General features: G+C 36.5%; 1 protein-coding gene across 2 annotated transcripts in view; it reads left to right on the forward strand.

Moving 5' to 3' along the window:
- Positions 1-16,109, forward strand: part of LOC122533040 (mucin-5AC) — a 65,595-nt gene that overhangs the window by 13,162 nt on the left and 36,324 nt on the right. The window contains exon 1 of one of the 2 annotated variants that reach the window (XM_043662378.1): positions 12,202-12,257. The exons of the other annotated variant lie outside the window; for it this stretch is intronic. Within the exon in view, the coding sequence (XP_043518313.1) occupies positions 12,248-12,257 (10 nt within the window). The 5' untranslated portion in view covers positions 12,202-12,247. Of the gene's footprint in view, positions 1-12,201; positions 12,258-16,109 lie in introns of those variants that run through there. 2 annotated transcript variants of the gene reach the window in all.

Genomic DNA, 16,109 nt, shown 5'->3' on the forward strand with positions numbered 1-16,109 from the left:
AATAATAATATTGATGATCACAATTTTCGGCACAGGACACGGCATTTTTCTTGATGAAACAAAAGAGGATTGAACTGTTCAGTTATTAACTAGGATTTACTTCTATAATGTTTTAATTCATTGAAGATTAATTTAAACTCGTTGAGGATCATAACGTTTTTATGCGCAGTCCCTTTCGATTTCCATTTTTCAATATTGGAGTTTATTATGAATTCCAAAGATTTGTTTAATATTTTTTTATCATCACGCCTTTCGTCTAAATTTTGTGATAAATGAAATTGAGGTATTTATAATATTGCGATGAATAATTATTCTTTTGCCAACGAGTTGATAAATCTTATCGTCGATTACAGTGGTACGAAACGATATTATATTATATTTATATATTATATTTATATATTATATTTATTATATTATATTATACTTAGTGAACCACTTAGAAAAGAAGGATACAAATCTGAAGCATCGAATTCTCAGGGCAAAATTCTTTTGCAACTCGTTTTTTAACAAACTGACAAAATCATTCGCGACAAATACAGTCGATACTACACTATTTAACTCATCGATTTGGATATTTCTAAAGAATGAAAGAAAAATATATATATATATATATACACACACATAAAAGCAAGAAGAGAGAACTCGAAGTGAAATCGGGACGTGTTCTATGAAAATTCGCGGGGCGAGCGCTTGTCCGAGTATCTGATCGGACTTTGGATCGATGGGGCTGGTGAAACGGGGGAGATCGTTTTCCCGCTCGTTTCCGCGTGAATCCCGCTCGTTCGCCGGAACATAGAGTTCAGCCAGCAGGTCCAATTAGTCGTAGATGTATACCAAAGGCGACCGGCTTCTTTAAATTCGCCCGTAGAACGTGAAAACGCAGACGGACTATTTATAAATCAGTCGGGTTCCGTCGGAGACGGCCGTGATTAAAATTCCGTCGTGCTTGCCGGAAAATCGGTCGGCGAGTCAATTAAATCGGTTCGCCTCCTTGCCGTATGATCGCGCAGCATCGAGTCTGACGATTGTTCTTCTTTGTTTCTTATCAATTGGAAGTTTATTGTTTGAAGTGGATTTAAAGAAATTGGAGGAGGGAATGTGATTCGATGACTTTTAGTTATTAAGCGTGAGGTGATTCAGAATTATCTCTCTTGTTTTTCTGTGTTTCATATAAAGCAAAATTAATTTTGATTTTCATCGAGGTTGAAAATTAATATTGACTTTTACGTGTTTGCACGTCTGTTTGTTTTATTTTTATTCTATTCAATTGGCACGCGATTTTTTGGCACGAATTCACTTTATTTTCGTTATTTTATAAATTCACTGCCAGTATGTAAATGCAATTTAATAATAACAGAAATATAGTACATATAAAATTAATATTTAATGCAGAGAAATATAAGTAATTTTTTACAAATGCTTTGCAAGCGTAAAAATCTTCATAATTTTATATATAAATTAATAAATATAAAAAATTGTAAATATAAAAATACATTAATATATTTTATATTTATATAATATTTATATATTTTTATATTTATACAATATATTAATATATATTTTGTATTAAATATAAAATTTATCATACATAAAATTCTGTTAAACGCAATGGTAAATTGTACAAACATAATTTCATGTATCGTTCGTCGTTTACAATTTTAGAAATATTCAAATCAACCTCTGACAACACGAAAGAATCCTCGTTGATCCATCACAGTACAAAGCGGATAGCGAGTTAATTATCCACTCTTTCCAACCAATAACAGCCAATAACGAAAGATCAAATAAGAAAGCGTGCTTATTTATCGTCCATTGAATTTCCATCTCGCCGAAAGGCGAAACGATGTTTCGTTCGACCGGTCAAAGAAGTCGAGCTAGCTAGCTAAGGTGATTTAAAAATTGGGACAACGTAATTGTTATATCGACCTGTTCCCTTTAGTTGTTCTTGTTCTGTTCGTTGAAGAGCAGCTCCTTCGCAGACTCTACGGAGTCATCTTCGCTCTGTGAAGACGGAGCGGAACGCCAAGACATTTAGGAGAAGATTTGCATTGCGTTTAATTGCGAGTCACTCTTATGGTCGTCAAAGGACCGATTCCACTCGGCGGATTCCTTGAAAATTAGTTGCTCGCGGAAGCGGCCTTTGTTCCACTCGACAGTTCGCTATTTAGACAAGCACTTAGCTCACTGACACGGTTTTCAATGTCGCCTCCTCGTCGAGAGCTAAGGAAAAAACTGCAAGTATCGGAGATCTTGATTTTATTGAATGATCGCCAACGGATCGAAACGGGTTGGCCGTGTCTTTCGCGAAAGAGTTTGAAAAAGAAAATCATGAAAATCTTAGAGCCGGTCTTTTTTTCGGAAAGGATTCGAAATTTGAAGCTTCGAGAATTTTTATTGGTACGTTTAAATATTGAAAATTATTAGCTCGTGCAAAATTTCAATCTTCTTTTCGGAGAAGATGCAAAATTGGGGGTATTTGTGACTTTTTTACAGCTCAGTTTATACACTGGAAGTTTCTCAATAAAGTATTTAATAAAAAAACATCTAACTTAATTGAAATTTCTTTCAACGTCTAACTTTAGAAAAAAGTTAAAAATTAAAAATCGAGAGTACAAAAATTTGAGAGTAAAATTGGAAACACCGAAAGCAATGACACTTTATCTAAAAATTCAGTTTCTTTTCCGAAAGTTTAGAATTGAAAACTTTAGAAACATTACAGTTTTCTCTACAAACACCGGAAATGATTGTTAGAAACGTCAGTGTTCTTAAAAAAATAGAAAAATATTGGAAGCATTGAAAATCCTTCGCCTTTGTGTAACTCCAAAAGCGATTGTTTTGTTAAAAATTAAAAAAAAAAACGAAAGATCGAAAACTTTAGTGAATTTTTGTACACGCTACACATCGTTAAAAATTCAAACACAGAAAATTGAAGCATCAGAGATTGAAAAGCTTCCTTTTGCCCACTAAAAATGATTATTTCACTTAAAATATTATTTCAATTAAAATATTGATTGACATTTATATAATACACATATAGATTCACTTTACGAAGTAATGTCGTTTAAAATAAATTATTACACATTATTTGAGGTACATTATATTATTATATTAAAAATATATGGTATATAACGACGGTTGACATTGTTCAAGATTTCGTCACTGAGGTATTTAATTAGCGAATATATTAGACATTGGCGAATTTCAAAATCAAGATTCAGAGGCTGGAACGAAGTCATAACCGTTGTTGGCCAGCATGAAATTGCACGCACGTGAGAGGGTAGTCCGTGTGCAACATGCAAACGACTTTCTTCGTCGGAAGATAACTAGGTGTTAATTTGGTATTCACGAAACGTGGTTCGGCGAACACGCCTCGGTATGAAGGATCTGCCTGCACTGGGTCACTCTTACCCTCCTTATTTTTCTAATCTTACGAAGCCAGAAAATTGTTCGACATAAAATATTCGGCTTTTCAATATTCGTTTTGTTTCTCATTTTAGTGCTAATTTTCGAAGAGTGTAAAATACGAGATAAAATTAAATGTATCACAGAATTTTATTAATTGATTTAGAAATTAGTCGTATAATTGCAAACCCAGTGATGCTATTTTTGAGGATTGAAGATAGGGTTCGAATAAAATAGGTCTTCAATAATATATAAATTTAGATAAACATGTGACTTGGGCATAATAATAATATTTTGAAACATCTTTAGAGGTTATAAGCAAATTTGGAGAATATAAAGTTTAAAGACATTCGACAGGAACGATATAGTAATTATATAACATGTATCGTACATTCGTGACAATTTTGAATACGTTATAAAAATGTAATAATTGAATAAGATTTTTATAATTGTTCGCAAAGTTGTTCTACGACGTGGTAATTCAAAAGTCACTTTTCTTTAAATTCTTGCAACTACTTTGCTCGATATAATCTCTTTTGCGTCAACTTCATTCCGTAATCTCAATATCCACTTATGTCTGACTCATGTGCGATAATAGCATCTGTTAAATTCAAGCTTTCGGAGAATATGAAGAAAACTGGTGAAGTTTGAAGTTTATGTAACACACGCGCGTAATTTCCTTTACAGCAAGTGTCAACTTCATTCCGTAATCTCAGTACCCGTACTATGCCAACTGTAAAGTGTAACTTTTGCGTCCCGATAATAACTCGGAACATCTTTAGAGAATACAAACAAGTCTCTAGAGAATATAAAAAGAAGAAGAAGAAAAAGAAGAGAAAGAAACTCGCCAAGTTTAAAGATATTCAGGAGGAAACACGATCAGTCGGACTGTTAACCAAACGTGAAACGCGAAAGTCGTGGGACCAGTTTCGTCGAAAGCGACGCCGCCTGGCACACACTCGATAAGGAGAAGAGAGGAGAAGAGGATCCCGGTGTCCGGCCAGGAATATTACGTAACATTTCTGCCGATCAAACGATTCAACTGTCCGTCCGTGAGCGGAATTCTTGCTTGCTCGGCGGCGAGGTGGTTACACACTTGGTGAATAGTCACGAGATGTTCGCTGTATGGCGGTCGTATAATTTCAAAGACCTTAAGGCTGACCTGAGTCAACAAGAACAAGGGTGGAGGGGGAGGGGGAGCAACGTGGGAAACGTGGGAAGCGGAGTGTGGACAGAGAAGCTGGCGAACACATGCTTGAAATATTCCGCGATGATGATCCACCGCATCGGCTCGTTTCAATCCGCCGTTTTTATCGTTTCCTGTATGCTTGCTATATGTACGAAACGATGGCTTGTAGGATGCTTTTGATAATGGAGGATGGGGATTGTTATTATACAGTAATCGTCAATCAATGTTGGCACATGGTTAGGTTTTGCTGCACAATTCTCTGCGTAAATTTCTGTAGAGAATATTACGATCTTCATTCACCTTCACGTATTATAGACATCGAAGCTTGCTAGAATTATATTACAGTTATATCAAAAAGTACATTAGGTAGAAAATTATTTCCATTGAGCGTTGTAAAAATATTTTCCAAATTTCTCATAAATTTACAAAAATTCACAGCTGTGCTTCGCATGTAATTACCAAGTAATAATTAATCAGGTTCGATTATTCTGTTTTATATGTTGATAATAAAGAATTCCAAATATAGCTGAACAATAATAAATAATACTGAGAAATAGGAATGTATGAAAATTGGAGGTAGTCTCACAAATGATCCATAATACTTAAGGGTTGATATTAATTGTATCCAGCAAGAAATTAAATTATAAATGCTCATAAAAAAAAGAAACACCAATTTTAAATCCTCAGTTGTTGAATCTTCAAAGAAAATAAACGTTTCGAGAAGGATTGAATTCACGTTTTCGAAAGGGAAATGTTTCGAAGGGACTGATTGCGTACCATAACGAGTGACCAGACCGTATACAATAATTTGTCGCTTTCTTTTTGAACTCGTCGGTATCACTGGATTAAGAAATTATCGAGAAGTAATAAATTTATTATTTGTTTTACTTGAATGTACTTAAAACTGAGAGGAAATATTACAATTTTGGAACAATTTCAAAAAATTCTCCACGTGCACGTCATTCCAGCGCAAGAGGTTAGTCTCTACAACGGTCTCCATAATTACGCTTCTCGATACAATTGCAGCATTTCATTTCGACGCGAACGCGTTCACCCTTTCTCGCTTTTGTTCCCGTCGGAAATATATCATATAATATTCCGCAGCCTGTGTACACACATGCGTGTGCAATGGCCCCAGCAAAATAATTCGAGAAAGCACGGTTTGCATAAAGGATCGGCCCGATCGTGTTTGGCCGGCAAACACCGAGCGAAATACTTGATTTCCCCGCGCCCTTTAAACAAACCCCCTCCCCCCTCATCGCTCCCCCCTCCACGTTATTCTGATTTCTCATTCGTGCTGAATCTTTCGCAAAAGGGGCGTGCGAAAGGGGTGGAAAATCAAACGCGAGACGAGCCGCAGAAACAACAACGACGAAGAAGTCTGATCGATATTCGATAAAACGCGAGATTCGCTCTCGGTTATGCCCTGGTTTGAACGATTGTTCCTCAGCCGTCCTCCATCCCTCTCTTTTTTCGCTTTTGATTCTTCTGGCGAGGAAGAATATTTACTCGCGTCGGAGGGGAACGCCTCGAACCATTTCCCCCTCGCTTCCGTCTCGTGTAATCTCCTCCTTCAGTCAGCAATTCCGCGGGTTACCTTAAGGATTTCACGGCTCGTTTTAGCCGACTTCCCGTTTCGGAAACTTGGCGAGACCGTGATACCAACGATGAAATTGGACGCCTGTTTTATGAATATCGGGAGAGGTAATTGGATGTATTTTCGGAGTAATTAAGCCACGGTGGAAGAGAGGGAGAGAGAATTTTAATATGCAGATTAAGTTACGAGAGGGTGTAGTCGAAAGAGTTCCGAGTTTTTAGTTCGTGGAAGTGAACGTGCAAAGATGTAGTATAATTTTGCAATTTTATTGTTCTTTCATACGTGTCGCGAGTAACTGTGAGTTTCAAGTTTTACAAAAAGTACATTCGAATGATAACGTCACGCGTGACTCATTTTGAAATGTAATTTACTTCTTTTTACGATCACGATAAAATAATTGGCGAAATGTGATTATTTTAATTAATCATCTGTGACATCACAGATAATTTTTTTTTAATTAAGCTCTTAATTAAATAAATAGGAAATCAACGAAATAATGAACGAAATTTTATGATTAATTTGTAGTAATATATTTACTAATTAAAATAGACAAGACTCAACAAGTGAATTTTACACGTTACAAGGGAAATGATATTAATTATTCACAGAACAGTTTATAGTATTTTTCTGATAAACGTGATATTTATCAGTTTTTTTGCGTTGGATGAACTCGATAAATATAAATGTTTTTCTTCCAGAGCTACTTGTTATACAGTACGTTGTCTTTGCTCTTTATCTCACGTTGTCGATTGTTACGCGCCATAATCCCAGAAAATTCGAAACGTGACCATAATAACACAGCAAGTTGATCCCCGGTTGCCAACCAAAGTTTTTAATCTGAAATTGAACAGGCGAAACGTGCCTTTAAAAGCTTGGCAACTACCAAAGCGGAACTTTAATTCCCCCTTTTCAGAAAAAAAATATTTTTTCGTCTAATTATCCGTCAGCGAAACGCGCCCAATCGAGCCACTTAACTTCCTTCGTTGAATATCAAACTAAAAAAACGATTTGATAAAAATTGAAATTAAACAGAATTAAATTCGACATCCAGAAAGAAATGTTCTTCACTGAGGAAAGTAATTTCGTTAAACGAAAAAAACATACTAAATTCGCTAGAATGGCACGACATAATCGTCAGCAGAAATTATTATTAAAATAACGGCGAGCAAAAATGTTCTTCAATGTTCTCGAACAAAATACTCTAGTGAATTTTTTGCGGAATTTGACGCGCGTAGCAGTTTGAAAAGAACAATGTGGTCAAAATTGATGTCGAAATTAAGCGAATATTGAGAAAGAAAATTTTCCCCGCTGAATGTATCTAATACTCGCCAAAAAAAAAAGCTTAAAACTCCATGAAATGAAGGCTAATTCGATATCAAGAAGAAACCTCATCTGCTAAATATTCAACAGTGGTACGATTCGATATGGGCAAATGTAAAAATTAATTCGACACGGAAGGAAGAGAGAGAACAAAAGTTTCACGCGTGTACGGTACAAGGTGAAGGTGTAAAAGAAAAAAGGAACGAGAAGCTGTTTCCGAGCCGTTGGACGCTTTGTTCAGCCCCCTTGAAAGCCGTCAGTGGAAACTGGACGCTTTAATTCCTGCCGGCAGCGGGACCACGCTGTAAATTAAGTTCGAGCGCAACGATTTCTCTTCAACAACAAATCACCACCATCTTTTGAATTACCACAATGGAAGGTGGCCATAATTTTCAGGCTGCTGGATGGGACTCGCGAGGCCAAAGTTCCTTCCGTTCTAACTTTACCTCGCACCCCTTTGCACACATACACACGCATGCATATACACAGAGATTGCGATAAGGAACGATCGCCGATCGAAACTGTTGCCCTCGAGCTCTCGAGTTCCTTCCTACGAGCGTATCTGCATCATACTTGCACCAAGTTTTTTTCTTTTTTTTTACATCACGTTTCTTGATCTTTGATTTTGAAGGCAAAAGCATGGAAAAATGAGATCCTATAAATATAGATAGTTTCGAACTGTTCTTTTCCTCTTTCTTGGTTGCAAAATTGTAAAATTTGATTGTAGACGGTGTATTTTCTAGCACATCGTAGTCGATAGTTTCGAACTGTTCTTTTCCTCTTTGGTTGTAAGATTATAAAATTTAGTTGTAGACGTTGTATTTTCATTATTAGAAATACAAAATTTCTAGCACACCGTAGTCGACAGTTTCAAACTGTTCTTTTCCTCTTTTTTCGATTGTAAAATTGTGAAATTGGTTGTAAAAGTTGTATTTTTATTACTAGAAATACAAAATCTCCAGCACATCGTAGTCAATTTACATAGTCGAATTCTGCTCTTCTTTTCAAAAATTACGGTCATAAAAAGCAATTCCAATTTACCTGTGTATCATAATTGTACGAAGTTTGAAGTATTTGTAGCATTGCGGTAAATTGTTACTAGATTCTTAAAAGGTTAATATTCATCCCGTCTCATTTTTTACTTTAAATTTAGCTGGCGTGGTTCCCCGGTCTAAGGAGGATTTAATTGTACGTCGAGTTTGAGGATCGTTACAGGATCGGTATCATTAGAGGATTGGACAGAATTTGGTATGGAAAAGTTTGATTGTTAGGGGAGTTTACGTAGAAAGGGTAATGAGTTACTGGGTGGTGCAGTGTCGTGTAGCTGGAAAGGTAATTGGACACTTAACAAAGATTGCAGTTTCGATATCGGCCGCTTTTCGTGGGAGAATGTTCGCCGGTTTTCCTTCCTTTCCGAACGAGTCGATGGTCTTAGAAAAACGTGACATATTTCCCAGAATATTTGTAAAATATATTATTTCTTTATCGATTCTGTCAACTCTTTTCTTGTTTTCAAACGCTGTCAGTTTTAAGAATGAAAGTGATACAGAAATTGTTGAAAATCCGGAACAAGAATATTCTTGGACGGTAATATTGGAAACACTGAATGGGTTGACTTCGGCGTAACAGTACTTCCATTAACCTTTTGTGCACGCATTGGCGCCGTCACAGCCAATGTTCATTGTTTTTCCTGAAACGAAATCCCTTTGAAAAATTCCATTGTAGAAGTGTATGTACCTAGATGTTGTGCCGTGCGGATATAATAAAAATATTCGAAGCGCAAAGGGGTCATAAACCTACTCCGGTGGAGAACAACAGCATATTGTATTTGTTTCGAGCAAATGACACGGATACGCGTATTTCATATTTGTACGTTCCTTTCGTCGCGTAGTTTTATCATTCTATCAAATGTAATTGTTGGAAATTTCCCAAAAAAGTCTTGCTGGTTGACGGAAGAGACGAAAATTAAAGACAAGGGGACGAAACTTAGAAATACACTGCCATCCATAAATTTGAAGGATCCATCAATTCCGTAATAAAAAATTTAAGAGACGCATGAACTGCATAGTTCATAGTTTTCTCGAAAAAAAAAATTGACAGAGTCGATTCGTTTGGAGTTTAGCAAAGGATTTAGACTTTATTATACAAATCGAGAGACACGTAGAAACGAGACTTTTCTTTTTTCGAAATATAGTTTTCAAAGACGAAGGATTTTTTTCTTTGAATATAGATTGATTTACCTTCTCGCTTGGACTCTTAATCGAAAGGTTCACTGACCTTGTTCCTGGGTGCAGCCTCGAAGGGAAACCGTTGTGCCCGCTCGCGAAGCGATAACCACGCGAATTGAATGGCGTTAGTGGCCGCGGCAGGCATAAAACGCCTAATTATTCGCGTCATGAATTATTCAGTTTACAAATCAGTCAACTGTCTAGCACGGGTCGAAGGTACCGACGAGTTCAACGCGCCACCAGTCACGTCCGTTTGAAATTCGGCGTGTAGGCGGACGTTTCCGAAATATCGAATAACCGATCCCCTTTGATTGATGGTGCAAAAAACGCTCTATTTCGCCGGCTGCATATATATATATTTTCATAGTGCTCGAAAGCACGAAAATATTATTATTTTAAAAATCATATGATAGATTTAATTGTTGAAATGCATGTTACGTTTTTAAAGTATTGGGGAAGGGAAATGGTACTCGAGCTATAGAAATTTAAATATTTGTTGGTCACGTTATTCTGTACAATTTGTGGAAAAATTTAGAATTCCGAGATGGGTATGGCTTTGGAGTCTAAATATGTATGCAGGTATTGAAAGTTTGACAATTTTGAGATAGTCGTTCGTTTAATATACTTTCGACAAAGGTTTTATTAAATTATATTTAATATTTCCACGCTCGATACATCTTAGTCGATTTTCTAAAATTTCCAAGACCTTTACAAATTCCGTTTCACCTCTAATTCTTACACCGTAACCTTCCTCAACAGCCTCGCGCTAAAATCCTTCGAACCGTTCGAGAGCCAAACGAATTCCACCGAGTTACTTGCTCGAAAGTCACGAGATCAAGGGACTTTCAAGACGACTAGTCAAAGGATATCCAGTTGAAGTCAAAATTGACACTGCTCGCTGCTTATTACGTCAACTTTGCCAAGGAGCATGCGTTTTCCACACAGTTTCTCCTTTTACAGTTCTTCCTTTTATCTTTTTTTTTTCTTCTCTCGCTCTCTTCCTCTTCTTTTTTTTTTTTTTTTTTAACGAAACTAAACACGTTTCCGCGGACGAGACACGTCGTAAAATCATTGATAAAGATATATTCGCGTTAGACAGCCAGACAACAGTGACACGTAGCCCCGTGGCGTAAAGATGAAAATATTGGGCAAAGCTTTATTGACACGTCGGACAGGAGAAAGTACGAGCGCGTTGATGCCCGTTGCTGCACAGCTTCCGGCGTGCGCTTCCATTGATACGGAGAACGCACTTTGTTTCCGGCCCGGTTTTCAACCGGGCTTTTTTTTTCCATCGTTCGCGCGATACCTTTAATAGGTAACTGCCTGCCTCGCCTGCCCGTGAAATGTTCCCGTTCGCCGATGGGATTATCGCCGATCTTTTTGTTCCTCTCACTGTATTGAATCCTTTCTCTCTCTCTCTCTCTCTCTCTCTTTGTCTTTTGCTCCTCTATTTCTCTCGTTTCTCGAAATAAGCGCGGCATCGCGAAATAAACGGCGAAAATAGAAATAGAAGGCTTTTAACCACTTGCGCTGGCAATTGATTGCGGACCATAACGAGTGACCAAACCGTATACAATAATTCGTCGCTCTCTTTTTCTTTTCGAACTCGTCGGTATGATATTACTGGATAGAAATTATTGAGAAATAATAAATTTATTATTTGTTTTGCTTGGGTTATATATTTTATATACTTTTATTTACTTTTTATATTAAATATACTTAAAACTGAGAAAATATTGCAATTCTGGGACAAAAAAATTTCGGCGTAAGAGGTTAATAGGCCTTGGATTCGAGGATGTGAAATTATCTATAGGGGATGTTCTTTTCTTTTTCTCTCGTTTCGCGTAGCGTGAAAAGGATGACGTTATTTTTGAGGAGAGGGATGTCAAACCCTCAAAACACAAAAGAACATAAGTTTAGAAAGTAAGTCTGAAACTTAGAAAGAAGCTAAGCCGGATTCTGTCTAAGAAATAAATTATCTTGCATAAATATTATTTTGCACAAATAAATTGTAAATTAATTATTTTGCCCTTAAAAGACACTGTGTTTTTCGTAGAATTTTCGAGGAGATAATTTCTCTCTCCCTCGCGTGACGATAGAAAAAAAAAAAGAAAAAAAAAAAGAAATGAATGTTGATCGCGAAAGTGGAATCGAAAATTAAGTTACCCTCTTATTTTGTATATTAGAGGGTTCCACTTGAAAGCAACTGCAGGCGAATGAAAGGAAATTTTCACAAAGTCTTCGTGCAAATGTTGTTCTGGCAAAAATGCTTCGAGTAAGTTCGAAGAACGAAAGCACCGAAATTTTCAAGGGGATTCTACGCCAATGAGGCGCATACGCAGCTACATCATTCGCAGGCCCGTCCCACGAGTCACTTTCGAAGGTATATACGAGCAGCCGGGCGATGAATGGACCGGAACAGGTTCTGAATCTTATGCAATGATAAATGAGTGACCCCGCGGCATCTCGGCTTCACCTGCACACCTGGACCCTCGCCCTCTCGAGCGAGAGATGCACGCGTGTACGTGTGTGTGTGTGTGTGTGTGTTTATGTCGACGCCAACGCGCCTCTCAATGGGTCCTCGCCGAACCAACATCCATGTGAATTAATCGATCAAATAATTGTTTCCGGGAATCGCCGCGAAACTCGTGCCGGACGTTGTGGGAACTCACGACTCGCTCTGGCTGCCCGCGGAGAATTTAATCCTCCACTTCCGGTTTCCTATGCAACTCAATATGCAACTGCACTTACTACTTTCGAGAAATTGCTTTTTCTTCCGGTTAAAGTTAACCGCGACTCATTTGAGAAGTATAATATTGTTATAAATATTTTGAAATTATTAGCTCTTTAAATGATTGAAATTAAAAAAAAACAAAGCTTTAATGAATGACGAAGCTAACTGAATGACGAAAGTATATTCAAATTGAGAATGTATTCATCTTTAAAAATATACAATTTTATGATAGATTTAATCATTAATATAATGCAGCAAATCAGTTATTTTATTATTGATTATGAGATTATGTGTACAGTACAAAATAAAATGAGTGTCATCGACAAAGGTATTTTAGGTAATAACTAAGGTAAAACTATAAAATGAAAAAGTATTTTCGTAGGGCTTGGTGGGGCCGATGGGGTGGTATTATAATAATTTATAAAAATTAATTTTAGATTGAAATGTAACGCGTTAAAGAGTAAAATATTATATGGTTTATCTAAATTTTTAGTTCAAGCGTCATTCTGTGAATGTAACGAAAAGTATTTACTATTTTTCGTTTCTCTTGCGTTTAAAATTCTCTTTCCTCGCAGTTAGAGATAAATTCTCTACTTCGAGAAATATTTACCTTTGTCGTGTGTCAATTTTTAACTTTGAAAGGTTTCCTCCATCACTTCGTATCATACCTTCTATCCAAAATATACTATTTTTCTCAATCGGGGGCCGATTTTTATTTCTCAAACATCAAAGCTTTCAACTTTATAGACACTTCCTATCAATCATCTACACCGCCGTTTCTGTTCTACTTCTACTTTGTATTACCAACTATTTTTTTCCTACCATCGGACATCATTTTTTATATATCCGAAAGTTTCCCTTCAACGCCTACACCAATTTTCCACCTAGAACAACATTTTTCTCTATCACATAACCATTTTCAACATTAGAAACTTTCTTCATCATTTCTTCTTTCATCACACGTTACTTTTCAGTGAGCTTCCTTCTCACAGTTTATATCAATTTTCTCACCTAAACTTCTTCCCTATCTTTTATCCTATCCTGTATCGTCTTTCAATTTCAGAATTTTCTTTTTCTTTACGTTTGTATACCTAATTTTTAACTCAGAGTCATTTTCACTCGTTCGCTCATTAACATTTCGAGTTCACAAACTTTCCTTCCCCTGTCACGTGCAATCAGTCGAATCGATTTTCAATCTCAGAAACTTTCACCCTCGACGAGTCCATTAATTTTCGAATCGACTTCCTTCTATGCGTCGTATCAATTTTCCATTATAAATTACTTTTTCCCGCCGTTATCTTTCGACTCGGCCATGTTTTTATCAATTTGACCATGAAACCAATTAAATTAGGAATTTTGTTGAGATGGATTCTTATTCGATCTTTGTTTATTGGGCCATTACAACTTCAACCTGTCATAACGAAGTGTTTTTAATGTTTTGAATAAAATTTTGGAATGAGATTAAAACGTGAAATCATGAATACTACTTTTAAACAGAGAAAATTTATAATAAAAATTTTATATTTTTCTGTTTTCCTTTCTAGAAAAATTAGCAAAGCTTCGAAATAAAGTTTATACGCGAAGTTAAAAATATTGTCTGTGTTTTAAACGAAATTTAGAATTAATATAGATATTTAATTTCTTCATATATAAAAAGTTCTAAAATTAAGATTCAATACACTGTAATAACGAATGTTTAAAATTTATGATTAAAATTGAAGTTAAAATCAATTTCATCAATGAGAAATTTGTTATTTAATTTAGTAGTAATTCACGATAGAATATACATACTTAATTACTTATATTTCAGATATTTGCAAGTATTATTTTACGATCTACGGACGAAAAGCATAAATTAAGAGCTTATCGATTGTGATAAATTTCAGTGTCACCAGTTTCAATCGGGGAAAATTGAGAGTAATGTTTCCCATTTTCTTCGGTCATAAAAAAAAAGAAAAAAAAACACCCCTATATATTCAACTCTATAAAAAGTTCGGTTCGGTCACAAATCATTCGAAACCACGAATCAACCATGTTTCCAAGCCAAGTCGTAATTCATCATCCTCCGTCATTTACAATTTTCACCTCCCCGAATAAAAAAAAAACACAACACCTGCCGAACACACAACACACTCCGTAGCAGCAACAGTTGCCGATATTTTCGGGCAAGGAAACAAAACAAAAATACAAAATTTGCATTTGGAAAATACGCGGCACGCGCGAACATTACGCAATAATAAACGAACATTGGCAAACAAACGCGTTTCGCCGAGCGACCGATCGATTATCGAGTGCGGCCTGGGCCGATTTTCCAGCGGGTTTCGCTCCAGCGCGAATTTAGGAATCTTGGTCGGCGTGCACGCGTTAATTCGAGCCGATCGCCGGCCACGGATCGTTGCCCATCTAAAAGCGCCGGTTTCGCGGTTACGGAGGCCGCGCGTGTAATTGCCGCTCAAGCAGGGATCACCGCGATTACCATAGTTTTCCCATAAACTAATACACGGCCGCGTATTACGAATTATTTTCCGCGGTCGGACAGTGCGGTCGCGATAAGCGCGAACATTGCTAACGAGCCCTCCCCGCGATCGATACCGATAACGATACCGATACGTTGGGGGACGGGGTGGGAGAAACTGGAAGACGAGACATTCGATCGATGATAGAACCGTGGGAAAAGGAGAGAGATTCGAGATAAGTTCAACTGTGTCAGACAATGAGAAATTATGTCGCTATAACTGATCAAAAGAAAAAAAAAAAAAAAACAGAAAATAACTGACGATTGAAAATAGATCATACGACGATCCACTTGGTGTCGTGATAAAGCGTGAAGCTTCTGCTTCGACGGTTGTGAATTCGTCCCTCTCGAAATTTGCGCGTGAAAACATAGAAGGGAATTTTTCTGGAAGCCAGGACACGTCTTTTTGAGTGTATTATTTTCACTTTTCAGGCAGAACGTACCACGCATGAAAATTTGATTGGCAGTACTTGCAGTATTGTATTCAACAGGAGATTAACGCACATAGGAGATAAATGTACATACGTTATGTTAGATTGGGTTACTTTTCGTGTGATTAACGTTCCATTAAATTACTCCAATTAATTAAACCGTTGATCAAATCATTAAATTGTTTGAAATTTAACGACGAAATTTAATGAACTTTATGGGCATTTAATTATGTGCGTTATTAAAGAATATATGTTTCGAGAATATACTTGAATAAATATGGCCTGGTGGAAATGAAAATTAAACGTCTACAATAAGTTACTGATTGTGAGTGAAATCATCGATACGTTTACGTGCGATATTAGTTGTGTGTGTCGCACAAATGTGTCTTTAATCACTTGCGCTGGCAACTGATTGCGGACCATAACGAGTGACCAAGCCGTATACAATAATTCGTCGCTTTCTCTTTTGAATTCGTCGGTACGATATCATTGGATAGAAATTATTGAGAAATAATAAATTATTATTATTTGTTTTGCCTGAATTATACTTAAACATATTTTTATATATTTTTATTTATATTTACATTATTATTTTTATTTTTATATATATTTTTATACCGAGAAAATATTGTAATTTTTTGGGACAAAAAGTTCTCGACGTGCGTGGCACGTCACATTCCAGTGCAAAAAGGT

This window comes from Frieseomelitta varia, unplaced genomic scaffold (assembly GCF_011392965.1).
Source record: "Frieseomelitta varia isolate USP_RPSP 00005682 unplaced genomic scaffold, Fvar_1.2 scaffold_490, whole genome shotgun sequence".
NCBI lineage: Eukaryota > Metazoa > Arthropoda > Insecta > Hymenoptera > Apidae > Frieseomelitta > Frieseomelitta varia.